The 15,929-nt window shown below is 52.9% G+C and overlaps 1 protein-coding gene across 6 annotated transcripts in view; it reads left to right on the top strand.

The window, feature by feature from the left end:
• The first annotated feature begins 59 nt into the window (after nucleotides 1–59).
• lrch3 (leucine-rich repeats and calponin homology (CH) domain containing 3) overlaps nucleotides 60–15,929 on the top strand; it is a 53,122-nt gene continuing 37,252 nt past the window's right edge. For all 6 annotated transcript variants that reach the window (XR_013771449.1, XM_079246549.1, XM_079246550.1 and 3 more), the window contains exons 1-2: nucleotides 60–340; nucleotides 10,924–11,068. Coding sequence is in view for 5 of the 6 variants with exons in the window: in XM_079246549.1 (XP_079102675.1) it covers nucleotides 82–340; nucleotides 10,924–11,068 (404 nt within the window). In the remaining variant the exon portion in view is untranslated. The remainder of the gene's footprint in view (nucleotides 341–10,923; nucleotides 11,069–15,929) is intronic.

Here is a 15,929-nt window from a genome sequence, read left to right as displayed (position 1 = left end):
ACAGCCGGAGCGCCAAACTGCGCATGCTCCGTTGGGCGGGAGTTAGCCCTTAGCAGCGGGAGCTAACAGCCGGAGCGTGTAATGGCGGCCTCGGTGTTGCTGGGCTCTGCGGACAGCACCGGACTCAGCCTTACGCTGAAAGGCGGCAGCAGCACTGCCAATGCTTTCTTTGGGAATTCTAATGGTCTCGGACCGGCTGGACCGGTACCGTGGAACCGTTCTGTGGACCGGGCGCTGGACGAGGCGTCGGTCAGCGGGAGCCTGAACCTGAGCGGCAGGAAGCTGAAGGAGTTTCCCCGGAGCTCCGCCAACCACGACCTGACCGACACCACCACGGCCGGTAAGCACAGCCCGCTACCGGGCCCTCACAGGCGGCTCCGTGTCCCACGGACCGCTACAGTCACTCGGCAGCGTTAGTTCTTTCCATGTGGGAAATTTGTGATCCAACTTCCAGATGGGACACCGGTGTTGTGGTCCCGGCTGTACCCCTGCTAAATGGTCCCCCGTCCCGACGTTTTACTGGCTGCAGATTCTGGGAAACCACCTGAAATCTGCATAATGATAAATATAACAACAATAACAATGATAAAAGTATTAAGAATAATAACAATAGTAATAATAATAACAATAGTAAAAATAAGAAATTATTGTGTTTACCTGGTGAAAAGACCCCCCCCCGTAGTCAGTGGACTCCTGCAGATGGGACGGGGTGTTTTCATGCGGGAGGTGTCGCGTGAGGCGACAAGTGGATGGGACACTACATTGTAAGGGGTACAGTATGTGTCGCTACACCGGAGCAGACAGCTAGCATCCTAACTGTGGAGCCTGGAGGATGGGGGATGTAAACACGACGGTAGAACCGGCCCAGATCTTGGCTGGACGGGGATCACCGTGGGGAGGGGGACTCCGGGCCAGTAACGAGCGTTCCGCGTGTTTTTACGTGAGGAAAGGTGAGAACACACCTGTCTGGCTTTGTTTTGTTTTTACCGTCCGATGAGGAGACAGAAGCTCCGCCCACCTGGATTGCGGCCGCGTGCGGGGTAGAAGGAGAAAACAAACGGATACTCAGAGCCAACCAATCAGACCAGTAGATGACTGATGATGATTAAACCGTGTCCTCTGGTGGTCCCTCGGGACGGACGGTGACTTCTGGTGGTCCCTCGGGACGGACGGTGACTTCTGGTGGTCCCTCGGGACGGACGGTGACTTCTGGTGGTCCCTCGGGACGGACGGTGACTTCTGGTGGTCCCTCGGGACGGACGGTGACTTCTGGTGGTCCCTCGGGACGGTGACTTCTGGTGGTCCTTCGGGACGGTGTCTTCTGGTGGTGACTTCTGGTGGTCCTTCGGGACGGTGTCTTCTGGTGGTGACTTCTGGTGGTCCCTCGGGACGGACGGTGACTTCTGGTGGTCCTTCGGGACGGTGTCTTCTGGTGGTCCCTCGGGACGGACGGTGACTTCTGGTGGTCCTTCGGGACGGTGTCTTCTGGTGGTGACTTCTGGTGGTCCCTCAGGACGGACGGTGTCTTCTGGTGGTCCCTCAGGACGGACGGTGTCTTCTGGTGGTCCCTCGGGACGGACGGTGTCTTCTGGTGGTCCCTCGGGACGGTGACTTCTGGTGGTCCCTCGGGACGGACGGTGACTTCTGGTGGTCCTTCGGGACGGTGTCTTCTGGTGGTCCCTCGGGACGGACGGTGACTTCTGGTGGTCCTTCGGGACGGTGTCGTCTGGTGGTGACTTCTGGTGGTCCCTCAGGACGGACGGTGTCTTCTGGTGGTCCCTCGGGACGGACGGTGTCTTCTGGTGGTCCCTCGGGACGGACGGTGTCTTCTGGTGGTCCCTCGGGACGGTGACTTCTGGTGGTCCCTCGGGACGGTGACTTCTGGTGGTCCCTCGGGACGGACGGTGACTTCTGGTGGTCCCTCGGGACGGTGACTTCTGGTGGTCCCTCGGGACGGACGGTGTCTTCTGGTGGTCCCTCGGGACGAACGGTGACTTCTGCTGGTCCCTCGGGACGGACGGTGACTTCTGGTGGTCCCTCGGGACGGACGGTGTCTTCTGGTGGTCCCTCAGGACGGACGGTGTCTTCTGGTGGTCCCTCGGGACGGACGGTGACTTCTGGTGGTCCCTCGGGACGGACGGTGTCTTCTGGTGGTCCCTCAGGACGGACGGTGACTTCTGGTGGTCCCTCGGGACGGACGCAGTCTTCTGGTGGTCCCTCGGGACGGACGGTGACTTCTGGTGGTCCCTCGGGACGGACGGTGTCTTCTGGTGGTCCCTCGGGACGGACGGTGACTTCTGGTGGTCCCTCGGGACAGTGACTTCTGGTGGTCCCTCGGGACGGACGGTGTCTTCTGGTGGTCCCTCGGGACGGACGGTGACTTCTGGTGGTCCCTCGGGACGGTGACTTCTGGTGGTCCTTCGGGACGGACGCAGTCTTCTGGTGGTCCCTCGGGACGGACGGTGACTTCTGGTGGTCCCTCGGGACGGACGGTGACTTCTGGTGGTCCCTCGGGACGGACGGTGTCTTCTGGTGGTCCCTCGGGACGGACGGTGACTTCTGGTGGTCCCTCGGGACGGTGACTTCTGGTGGTCCCTCGGGACGGACGGTGACTTCTGGTGGTCCTTCGGGACGGTGTCTTCTGGTGGTGACTTCTGGTGGTCCCTCAGGACGGACGGTGTCTTCTGGTGGTCCCTCGGGACGGACGGTGTCTTCTGGTGGTCCCTCGGGACGGACGGTGACTTCTGGTGGTCCCTCGGGACGGACAGTGACTTCTGGTGGTCCTTCGGGACGGTGTCTTCTGGTGGTGACTTCTGGTGGTCCTTCGGGACGGTGTCTTCTGGTGGTGACTTCTGGTGGTCCCTCGGGACGGACGGTGACTTCTGGTGGTCCTTCGGGACGGTGTCTTCTGGTGGTGACTTCTGGTAGTCCCTCGGGACGGACGGTGTCTTCTGGTGGTGACTTCTGGTAGTCCCTCAGGACGGACGGTGTCTTCTGGTGGTCCCTCGGGACGGACGGTGTCTTCTGGTGGTCCCTCGGGACGGTGACTTCTGGTGGTCCCTCGGGACGGACGGTGACTTCTGGTGGTCCTTCGGGACGGTGTCTTCTGGTGGTGACTTCTGGTGGTCCCTCGGGACGGTGACTTCTGGTGGTCCCTCGGGACGGACGGTGTCTTCTGGTGGTCCCTCGGGACGGACGGTGACTTCTGGTGGTCCCTCTGGATGGACGGTGACTTCTGGTGGTCCCTCGGGACGGACGGTGACTTCTGGTGGTCCCTCGGGACGGACGGTGACTTCTGGTGGTCCCTCGGGACGGACGGTGACTTCTGGTGGTCCCTCGGGACGGTGACTTCTGGTGGTCCTTCGGGACGGTGTCTTCTGGTGGTGACTTCTGGTGGTCCCTCGGGACGGACGGTGACTTCTGGTGGTCCTTCGGGACGGTGTCTTCTGGTGGTCCCTCGGGACGGACGGTGACTTCTGGTGGTCCTTCGGGACGGTGTCTTCTGGTGGTGACTTCTGGTGGTCCCTCAGGACGGACAGTGACTTCTGGTGGTCCCTCGGGACAGACGGTGTCTTCTGGTGGTCCCTCGGGACGGACGGTGACTTCTGGTGGTCCTTCGGGACGGTGTCTTCTGGTGGTCCCTCGGGACGGACGGTGACTTCTGGTGGTCCCTCGGGACGGACGGTGACTTCTGGTGGTCCCTCGGTACGGACGGTGACTTCTGCTGGTCCCTCGGGACGGTGACTTCTGGTGGTCCCTCGGGACGGACGGTGACTTCTGGTGGTCCCTCGGGACGGACAGTGACTTCTGGTGGTCCTTCGGGACGGTGTCTTCTGGTGGTGACTTCTGGTGGTCCTTCGGGACGGTGTCTTCTGGTGGTGACTTCTGGTGGTCCCTCGGGACGGACGGTGACTTCTGGTGGTCCTTCGGGACGGTGTCTTCTGGTGGTGACTTCTGGTAGTCCCTCGGGACGGACGGTGTCTTCTGGTGGTGACTTCTGGTAGTCCCTCAGGACGGACGGTGTCTTCTGGTGGTCCCTCGGGACGGACGGTGTCTTCTGGTGGTCCCTCGGGACGGTGACTTCTGGTGGTCCCTCGGGACGGACGGTGACTTCTGGTGGTCCTTCGGGACGGTGTCTTCTGGTGGTGACTTCTGGTGGTCCCTCGGGACGGTGACTTCTGGTGGTCCCTCGGGACGGACGGTGTCTTCTGGTGGTCCCTCGGGACGGACGGTGACTTCTGGTGGTCCCTCTGGATGGACGGTGACTTCTGGTGGTCCCTCGGGACGGACGGTGACTTCTGGTGGTCCCTCGGGACGGACGGTGACTTCTGGTGGTCCCTCGGGACGGACGGTGACTTCTGGTGGTCCCTCGGGACGGTGACTTCTGGTGGTCCTTCGGGACGGTGTCTTCTGGTGGTGACTTCTGGTGGTCCCTCGGGACGGACGGTGACTTCTGGTGGTCCTTCGGGACGGTGTCTTCTGGTGGTCCCTCGGGACGGACGGTGACTTCTGGTGGTCCTTCGGGACGGTGTCTTCTGGTGGTGACTTCTGGTGGTCCCTCAGGACGGACAGTGACTTCTGGTGGTCCCTCGGGACAGACGGTGTCTTCTGGTGGTCCCTCGGGACGGACGGTGACTTCTGGTGGTCCTTCGGGACGGTGTCTTCTGGTGGTCCCTCGGGACGGACGGTGACTTCTGGTGGTCCCTCGGGACGGACGGTGACTTCTGGTGGTCCCTCGGTACGGACGGTGACTTCTGCTGGTCCCTCGGGACGGTGACTTCTGGTGGTCCCTCGGGACGGACGCAGTCTTCTGGTGGTCCCTCGGGACGGACGGTGACTTCTGGTGGTCCCTCGGGACGGACGGTGTCTTCTGGTGGTCCCTCGGGACGGACAGTGACTTCTGGTGGTCCCTCGGGACGGACGGTGACTTCTGGTGGTCCCTCGGGACGGACGCAGTCTTCTGGTGGTCCCTCGGGACGGACGGTGACTTCTGGTGGTCCCTCGGGACGGTGACTTCTGGTGGTCCCTCGGGACGGACCGTGTCTTCTGATGGTCCCTCGGGACGGACAGTGACTTCTGGTGGTCTCTCGGGACGGACAGTGACTTCTGGTGGTCCCTCGGGACGGACGGTGTCTTCTGGTGGTCCCTCGGGACGGACGGTGTCTTCTGGTGGTCCCTCGGGACGGACAGTGACTTCTGGTGGTCCCTCGGGACGGACAGTGACTTCTGGTGGTCCCTCGGGACGGACGCAGTCTTCTGGTGGTCCCTCGGGACGGACGGTGACTTCTGGTGGTCCCTCGGCACGGTGACTTCTGGTGGTCCCTCGGGACGGACGGTGTCTTCTGGTGGTCCCTCGGGACGAACGGTGACTTCTGCTGGTCCCTCGGGACGGACGGTGACTTCTGGTGGTCCCTCGGGACGGACGGTGTCTTCTGGTGGTCCCTCAGGACGGACGGTGTCTTCTGGTGGTCCCTCGGGACGGACGGTGACTTCTGGTGGTCCCTCGGGACGGACGGTGTCTTCTGGTGGTCCCTCAGGACGGACGGTGACTTCTGGTGGTCCCTCGGGACGGACGCAGTCTTCTGGTGGTCCCTCGGGACGGACGGTGACTTCTGGTGGTCCCTCGGGACGGACGGTGTCTTCTGGTGGTCCCTCGGGACGGACGGTGACTTCTGGTGGTCCCTCGGGACAGTGACTTCTGGTGGTCCCTCGGGACGGACGGTGTCTTCTGGTGGTCCCTCGGGACGGACGGTGACTTCTGGTGGTCCCTCGGGACGGTGACTTCTGGTGGTCCTTCGGGACGGACGCAGTCTTCTGGTGGTCCCTCGGGACGGACGGTGACTTCTGGTGGTCCCTCGGGACGGACGGTGACTTCTGGTGGTCCCTCGGGACGGACGGTGTCTTCTGGTGGTCCCTCGGGACGGACGGTGACTTCTGGTGGTCCCTCGGGACGGTGACTTCTGGTGGTCCCTCGGGACGGACGGTGACTTCTGGTGGTCCTTCGGGACGGTGTCTTCTGGTGGTGACTTCTGGTGGTCCCTCAGGACGGACGGTGTCTTCTGGTGGTCCCTCGGGACGGACGGTGTCTTCTGGTGGTCCCTCGGGACGGACGGTGACTTCTGGTGGTCCCTCGGGACGGACAGTGACTTCTGGTGGTCCTTCGGGACGGTGTCTTCTGGTGGTGACTTCTGGTGGTCCTTCGGGACGGTGTCTTCTGGTGGTGACTTCTGGTGGTCCCTCGGGACGGACGGTGACTTCTGGTGGTCCTTCGGGACGGTGTCTTCTGGTGGTGACTTCTGGTAGTCCCTCGGGACGGACGGTGTCTTCTGGTGGTGACTTCTGGTAGTCCCTCAGGACGGACGGTGTCTTCTGGTGGTCCCTCGGGACGGACGGTGTCTTCTGGTGGTCCCTCGGGACGGTGACTTCTGGTGGTCCCTCGGGACGGACGGTGACTTCTGGTGGTCCTTCGGGACGGTGTCTTCTGGTGGTGACTTCTGGTGGTCCCTCGGGACGGTGACTTCTGGTGGTCCCTCGGGACGGACGGTGTCTTCTGGTGGTCCCTCGGGACGGACGGTGACTTCTGGTGGTCCCTCTGGATGGACGGTGACTTCTGGTGGTCCCTCGGGACGGACGGTGACTTCTGGTGGTCCCTCGGGACGGACGGTGACTTCTGGTGGTCCCTCGGGACGGACGGTGACTTCTGGTGGTCCCTCGGGACGGTGACTTCTGGTGGTCCTTCGGGACGGTGTCTTCTGGTGGTGACTTCTGGTGGTCCCTCGGGACGGACGGTGACTTCTGGTGGTCCTTCGGGACGGTGTCTTCTGGTGGTCCCTCGGGACGGACGGTGACTTCTGGTGGTCCTTCGGGACGGTGTCTTCTGGTGGTGACTTCTGGTGGTCCCTCAGGACGGACAGTGACTTCTGGTGGTCCCTCGGGACAGACGGTGTCTTCTGGTGGTCCCTCGGGACGGACGGTGACTTCTGGTGGTCCTTCGGGACGGTGTCTTCTGGTGGTCCCTCGGGACGGACGGTGACTTCTGGTGGTCCCTCGGGACGGACGGTGACTTCTGGTGGTCCCTCGGTACGGACGGTGACTTCTGCTGGTCCCTCGGGACGGTGACTTCTGGTGGTCCCTCGGGACGGACGGTGACTTCTGGTGGTCCCTCGGGACGGACAGTGACTTCTGGTGGTCCTTCGGGACGGTGTCTTCTGGTGGTGACTTCTGGTGGTCCTTCGGGACGGTGTCTTCTGGTGGTGACTTCTGGTGGTCCCTCGGGACGGACGGTGACTTCTGGTGGTCCTTCGGGACGGTGTCTTCTGGTGGTGACTTCTGGTAGTCCCTCGGGACGGACGGTGTCTTCTGGTGGTGACTTCTGGTAGTCCCTCAGGACGGACGGTGTCTTCTGGTGGTCCCTCGGGACGGACGGTGTCTTCTGGTGGTCCCTCGGGACGGTGACTTCTGGTGGTCCCTCGGGACGGACGGTGACTTCTGGTGGTCCTTCGGGACGGTGTCTTCTGGTGGTGACTTCTGGTGGTCCCTCGGGACGGTGACTTCTGGTGGTCCCTCGGGACGGACGGTGTCTTCTGGTGGTCCCTCGGGACGGACGGTGACTTCTGGTGGTCCCTCTGGATGGACGGTGACTTCTGGTGGTCCCTCGGGACGGACGGTGACTTCTGGTGGTCCCTCGGGACGGACGGTGACTTCTGGTGGTCCCTCGGGACGGACGGTGACTTCTGGTGGTCCCTCGGGACGGTGACTTCTGGTGGTCCTTCGGGACGGTGTCTTCTGGTGGTGACTTCTGGTGGTCCCTCGGGACGGACGGTGACTTCTGGTGGTCCTTCGGGACGGTGTCTTCTGGTGGTCCCTCGGGACGGACGGTGACTTCTGGTGGTCCTTCGGGACGGTGTCTTCTGGTGGTGACTTCTGGTGGTCCCTCAGGACGGACAGTGACTTCTGGTGGTCCCTCGGGACAGACGGTGTCTTCTGGTGGTCCCTCGGGACGGACGGTGACTTCTGGTGGTCCTTCGGGACGGTGTCTTCTGGTGGTCCCTCGGGACGGACGGTGACTTCTGGTGGTCCCTCGGGACGGACGGTGACTTCTGGTGGTCCCTCGGTACGGACGGTGACTTCTGCTGGTCCCTCGGGACGGTGACTTCTGGTGGTCCCTCGGGACGGACGCAGTCTTCTGGTGGTCCCTCGGGACGGACGGTGACTTCTGGTGGTCCCTCGGGACGGACGGTGTCTTCTGGTGGTCCCTCGGGACGGACAGTGACTTCTGGTGGTCCCTCGGGACGGACGGTGACTTCTGGTGGTCCCTCGGGACGGACGCAGTCTTCTGGTGGTCCCTCGGGACGGACGGTGACTTCTGGTGGTCCCTCGGGACGGTGACTTCTGGTGGTCCCTCGGGACGGACCGTGTCTTCTGATGGTCCCTCGGGACGGACAGTGACTTCTGGTGGTCTCTCGGGACGGACAGTGACTTCTGGTGGTCCCTCGGGACGGACGGTGTCTTCTGGTGGTCCCTCGGGACGGACGGTGTCTTCTGGTGGTCCCTCGGGACGGACAGTGACTTCTGGTGGTCCCTCGGGACGGACAGTGACTTCTGGTGGTCCCTCGGGACGGACGCAGTCTTCTGGTGGTCCCTCGGGACGGACGGTGACTTCTGGTGGTCCCTCGGCACGGTGACTTCTGGTGGTCCCTCGGGACGGTGACTTCTGGTGGTCCCTCGGGACGGTGACTTCTGGTGGTCCCTCGGGACGGACGGTGTCTTCTGGTGGTCCCTCGGGACGGACCGTGACTTCTGGTGGTCCCTCGGGACGGTGACTTCTGGTGGTCCCTCGGGACGGACGGTGTCTTCTGGTGGTCCCTCGGGACGGACCGTGACTTCTGGTGGTCCCTCGGGACTGTGACTTATGGTGGTCCCTCTTGACGGACCGTGTCTTCTGGTGGTCCCTCGGGACGGACCTTGTCTTCTGGTGGTCCCTCGGGACGGACAGTGACTTCTGGTGGTCCCTCGGGACGGACTGTGTCTTCTGGTGGTCCCTCGGGACGGACTGTGTCTTCTGCTGGTCCCTCGGGACGGTGACTTCTGCTGGTCCCTCGGGACGGTGACTTCTGCTGGTCCCTCGGGACGGACCGTGACTTCTGGTGGTCCCTCGGGACGGACAGTGACTTCTGGTGGTCCCTCGGGACGAACCGTGTCTTCTGGTGGTCCCTCGGGACGGACCGTGTCTTCTGGTGGTCCCTCGGGACGGACGGTGACTTCTGCTGGTCCCTCGGGACGGTGACTTCTGCTGGTCCCTCGGGACGGACCGTGACTTCTGGTGGTCCCTCGGGACGGACAGTGACTTCTGGTGGTCCCTCGGGACGGACCGTGTCTTCTGGTGGTCCCTCGGGACGGACAGTGACTTCTGGTGGTCCCTCGGGACGGACCGTGTCTTCTGGTTCTTCTGGTGGTCCCTCGGGACGGACGGTGACTTCTGGTGGTCCCTCGGGACGTTGACTTCTGGTGGTCCCTCGGGACGGACCGTGTCTTCTGGTGGTCCCTCGGGACGGACCGTGTCTTCTGGTGGTCCCTCGGGACGGACAGTGACTTCTGGTGGTCCCTCGGGACGGACAGTGACTTCTGGTGGTCCCTCGGGACGTTGACTTCTGGTGGTCCCTCGGGACGGACCGTGTCTTCTGGTGGTCCCTCGGGACGGACCGTGTCTTCTGGTGGTCCCTCGGGACGGACAGTGACTTCTGGTGGTCCCTCGGGACGGACCGTGTCTTCTGCTGGTCCCTCGGGACGGACCGTGACTTCTGCTGGTCCCTCGGGACGGACAGTGACTTCTGGTGGTCCCTCGGGACGGACCGTGTCTTCTGGTGGTCCCTCGGGACGGACAGTGACTTCTGGTGGTCCCTCGGGACGGACCGTGTCTTCTGGTGGTCCCTCGGGACGGACCGTGTCTTCTGGTGGTCCCTCGGGACGGACCGTGTCTTCTGGTGGTCCCTCGGGACGGACAGTGACTTCTGGTGGTCCTTCGGGACGGACCGTGTCTTCTGGTGGTCCTTCGGGACGGACGGTGACTTCTGGTGGTCCCTCGGGACGGACAGTGACTTCTGGTGGTCCTTCGGGACGGACGGTGACTTCTGGTGGTCCCTCGGGACGGACCGTGTCTTCTGGTGGTCCTTCGGGACGGACGGTGACTTCTGGTGGTCCCTCGGGACGGACAGTGACTTCTGGTGGTCCTTCGGGACGGACGGTGACTTCTGGTGGTCCTTCGGGACGGACGGTGACTTCTGGTGGTCCTTCGGGACGGACGGTGACTTCTGGTGGTCCCTCGGGACGGACAGTGACTTCTGGTGGTCCTTCGGGACGGACGGTGACTTCTGGTGGTCCTTCGGGACGGACCGTGTCTTCTGGTGGTCCTTCGGGACGGACGGTGACTTCTGGTGGTCCCTCGGGACGGACAGTGACTTCTGGTGGTCCTTCGGGACGGACGGTGACTTCTGGTGGTCCCTCGGGACGGACAGTGACTTCTGGTGGTCCTTCGGGACGGACGGTGACTTCTGGTGGTCCTTCGGGACGGACCGTGTCTTCTGGTGGTCCTTCGGGACGGACGGTGACTTCTGGTGGTCCCTCGGGACGGACAGTGACTTCTGGTGGTCCCTCGGGACGGACAGTGACTTCTGGTGGTCCCTCAGGACGGACGGTGTCTTCTGGTGGTCCTTCGGGACGGACGGTGACTTCTGGTGGTCCCTCGGGACGGACGGTGACTTCTGGTGGTCCTTCGGGACGGACGGTGACTTCTGGTGGTCCCTCGGGACGGACAGTGACTTCTGGTGATGAGGTAATGAGGGGCGGAGCCAGGTTGACAATGTCCTTTTTCAGCTGTTTCTCCTCTTCCTCCCTCTGACCGCCACCTGATCTCCGTGTGGTCAGATCTGTCCAGGAACCGGCTAGCCGACCTTCCTCTGGACGTCTGTCTCTTCGTCTCCCTGGAGAGTCTCAACCTTTACCAGAACTGTCTCAGGTCTCTACCTGATGCTCTGGTCAACCTGCAGGCCCTGACCTACCTGAACCTCAGGTAACACACACACACACACACATGGTGATGATGATGATGATAGTCATGATGATGATGAGAGTGATGATGGTGGTGATGATGATGATGGTAATAGTGATGATGATGATGATAGTAATAATGATGATGATGGTAATGATGATGATGATGGTAATAATGATGAAGGTGATGATGATAGTAATAATGATGAAGGTGATGATGATAGTAATGATGATGATGATGATGGTAATAATAATGATGAAGGTGATGATGATGATAATAGTGATGATGATGGTAATGATGATGATAAGGATGATAATAGTGATGATGATGATAATAGTGATGATGATGATGATAATAGTGATGATAAGGATGATAATAGTGATGATGATAATAGTGATGATTATGATGATAAGGATGATAATAGTGATGATGATGATAAGGATGATAATAGTGATGATGATGATAAGGATGATAATAGTGATGATGATGATAATAGTGATGATGAGGATGATAATATTGATGATGATAAGGATGATAATAGTGATGATGATGATGATGATGATAAGGATGATAATAGTGATGATGATGATGATAAGGATGATAATAGTGATGATGATGATAAGGATGATAATAGTGATGATGATAAGGATGATAATAGTGATGATGATGAGGATGATAATAGTGATGATGATGATGATGATAATAGTGATGATGATGATGATAATAGTGATGATGATAAGAATGATGATAGTGATGATAAGGATGATAATAGTGATGATGATGATGATAAGGATGATAATAGTGATGATAAGGATGATAATAGTGATGATGATAATGATGATAAGGATGATAATAGTGATGATGATGAGGATGATAATAGTGATGATGATGATGATGATAAGGATGATAATAGTGATGATGATGATAATGATAATAGTGATGATGATAAGGATGATAATAGTGATGATGATAATGATGATAATTATGATGATGATGATGATAAGGATGATAATAGTGATGATGATGATGATAGGGATGATAATAGTGATGATGATGATGATGATAATAGTGATGATGATGATGATGATAAGGATGATAATAGTGATGATAAGGATGATAATAGTGATGATGATGATAAGGATGATAATAGTGATGATAAGGATGATAATAGTGATGATGATAAGGATGATAATAGTGATGATGATGATGATGATAATGATAAGGATGATAATAGTGATGATGATGATAATGATGATAATAGTGATGATGATGATAAGGATGATAATAGTGATGATGATAATGATGATAATTATGATGATGATGATGATAAGGATGATAATAGTGATGATGATGATGATGATAGGGATGATAATAGTGATGATGATGATGATGATAAGGATGATAATAGTGATGATGATGATGATGATAAGGATGATAATAGTGATGATGATGATGATAAGGATGATAACAGTGATGATGATGATGATAAGGATGATAATAGTGATGATGATGATGATGATAAGGATGATAATAGTGATGATGATGATGATAATAGTGATTATGATGACGATAATAATGATGATGATGATGATAAGGATGATAATAGTGATGATGATGATGACAATAGTGATGATGATGATGATGATAATTATGATGATGATGATGATAAGGATGATAATAGTGATGATGATGATGATAGGGATGATAATAGTGATGATGATGATGATGATAAGGATGATAATAGTGATGATGATGATGATAAGGATGATAATAGTGATGATGATGATGATAAGGATGATAACAGTGATGATAAGGATGATAATAGTGATGATGATGATGATAAGGATGATAATAGTGATGATGATGATGATAAGGATGATAATAGTGATGATGGTGATGATAATAATGATGATGATGATAATAGTGATAATGATGATGAGGATGGATGATAATAGTGATGGTGATGATGATGATGATAATAGTGATGATAAGGATGATAATAGTGATGATGATGATAAGGATGATAATAGTGATGATGATAATGATGATAATAGTGATGATGATGATAATAGTGATGATGATGATGATAATAGTGATGGTGATGATGATGATGATAAGGATGATAATAGTGATGATGATGATAAGGATGATAATAGTGATGATGATGATAAGGATGATAATAGTGATGATGATGATGATAATAGTGATGATGATGATAAGGATGATAACAGTGATGATGATGATGATAATAGTGATGATGATGATGATAAGGATGATAATAGTGATGATGATGGTAAGGATGATAATAGTGATGATGATAATGATAATAGTGATGATGATGATGATAATAGTGATGATGCTGATGATAAGGATGATAATAGTGATGATGATGATGATGATAATAGTGATGATAAGGATGATAATAGTGATGATGCTGATGATAAGGATGATAATAGTGATGATGATGATGATGATAATAGTGATGATGATGATGATGATGATGATGATGATAATGATTATAATAGTGATGATGATGATGATAAGGATGATAATAGTGATGATGATGATAAGGATGATAATAGTGATGATAATGATAAGGATGATAATAGTGATGATAATGATAAGGATGATAATAGTGATGATGATGATGATGATAAGGATGATAATAGTGATGATGATGATGATGATAAGGATGATAATAGTGATGATGATGATGATAAGGATGATAACAGTGATGATGATGATGATAAGGATGATAATAGTGATGATGATGATGATGATAAGGATGATAATAGTGATGATGATGATGATAATAGTGATTATGATGACGATAATAATGATGATGATGATGATAAGGATGATAATAGTGATGATGATGATGACAATAGTGATGATGATGATGATGATAATTATGATGATGATGATGATAAGGATGATAATAGTGATGATGATGATGATAGGGATGATAATAGTGATGATGATGATGATGATAAGGATGATAATAGTGATGATGATGATGATAAGGATGATAATAGTGATGATGATGATGATAAGGATGATAACAGTGATGATAAGGATGATAATAGTGATGATGATGATGATAAGGATGATAATAGTGATGATGATGATGATAAGGATGATAATAGTGATGATGGTGATGATAATAATGATGATGATGATAATAGTGATAATGATGATGAGGATGGATGATAATAGTGATGGTGATGATGATGATGATAATAGTGATGATAAGGATGATAATAGTGATGATGATGATAAGGATGATAATAGTGATGATGATAATGATGATAATAGTGATGATGATGATAATAGTGATGATGATGATGATAATAGTGATGGTGATGATGATGATGATAAGGATGATAATAGTGATGATGATGATAAGGATGATAATAGTGATGATGATGATAAGGATGATAATAGTGATGATGATGATGATAATAGTGATGATGATGATAAGGATGATAACAGTGATGATGATGATGATAATAGTGATGATGATGATGATAAGGATGATAATAGTGATGATGATGGTAAGGATGATAATAGTGATGATGATAATGATAATAGTGATGATGATGATGATAATAGTGATGATGCTGATGATAAGGATGATAATAGTGATGATGATGATGATGATAATAGTGATGATGATGATGATGATGATGATGATAATGATTATAATAGTGATGATGATGATGATAAGGATGATAATAGTGATGATGATGATAAGGATGATAATAGTGATGATAATGATAAGGATGATAATAGTGATGATAATGATAAGGATGATAATAGTGATGATGATGATGATAAGGATGATAATAGTGATGATGATGATGATGATAAAAGTGATGATGATGATGATGATAAGGATGATAATAGTGATGATAATGATGATAATAGTGATGATGATGATGATAAGGATGATAATAGTGATGATGATGATGATAAGGATGATAACAGTGATGATGATGATAAGGATGATAATAGTGATGATGATGATGATGATGAAAATAGGGATGATGATAAGGATGATAATAGTGATGATGATGATCATAAGGATGATAATAGTGATGATGATGATAATGATGATAATAGTGATGATGATGATGATGATAATAGTGATGATGATGATGATGATGATGATGATAATGATTATAATAGTGATGATGATGATGATAAGGATGATAATAGTGATGATGATGATAAGGATGATAATAGTGATGATAATGATAAGGATGATAATAGTGATGATAATGATAAGGATGATAATAGTGATGATGATGATGATAAGGATGATAATAGTGATGATGATGATGATGATAAAAGTGATGATGATGATGATGATAAGGATGATAATAGTGATGATAATGATGATAATAGTGATGATGATGATGATAAGGATGATAATAGTGATGATGATGATGATAAGGATGATAACAGTGATGATGATGATAAGGATGATAATAGTGATGATGATGATGATGATGAAAATAGTGATGATGATAAGGATGATAATAGTGATGATGATGATCATAAGGATGATAATAGTGATGATGATGATAATGATGATAATAGTGATGATAATGATGATGATAGTGATGATGATGATGATAAGGATGATAATAGTGATGATGATGATAATAGTGATGATGATGATGATGATAAGGATGATAACAGTGATGATGATGATGATAAGGATGATAATAGTGATGATGATGATGATAATAGTGATTATGATGATGATAAGGATGATAATAGTGATGATGATGATGATAAGGATGATAATAGTGATGATGATGATGATAAGGATGATAATAGTGATGATGATGATGATAAGGATGATAATAGTGATGAT

Source organism: Telmatherina bonti (assembly GCF_933228915.1).
Source record: "Telmatherina bonti genome assembly, chromosome: 9".
In the NCBI taxonomy this organism is placed as follows: Eukaryota; Metazoa; Chordata; class Actinopteri; order Atheriniformes; family Telmatherinidae; genus Telmatherina; species Telmatherina bonti.
This window is presented reverse-complemented; position numbering and strand designations above follow the sequence as displayed.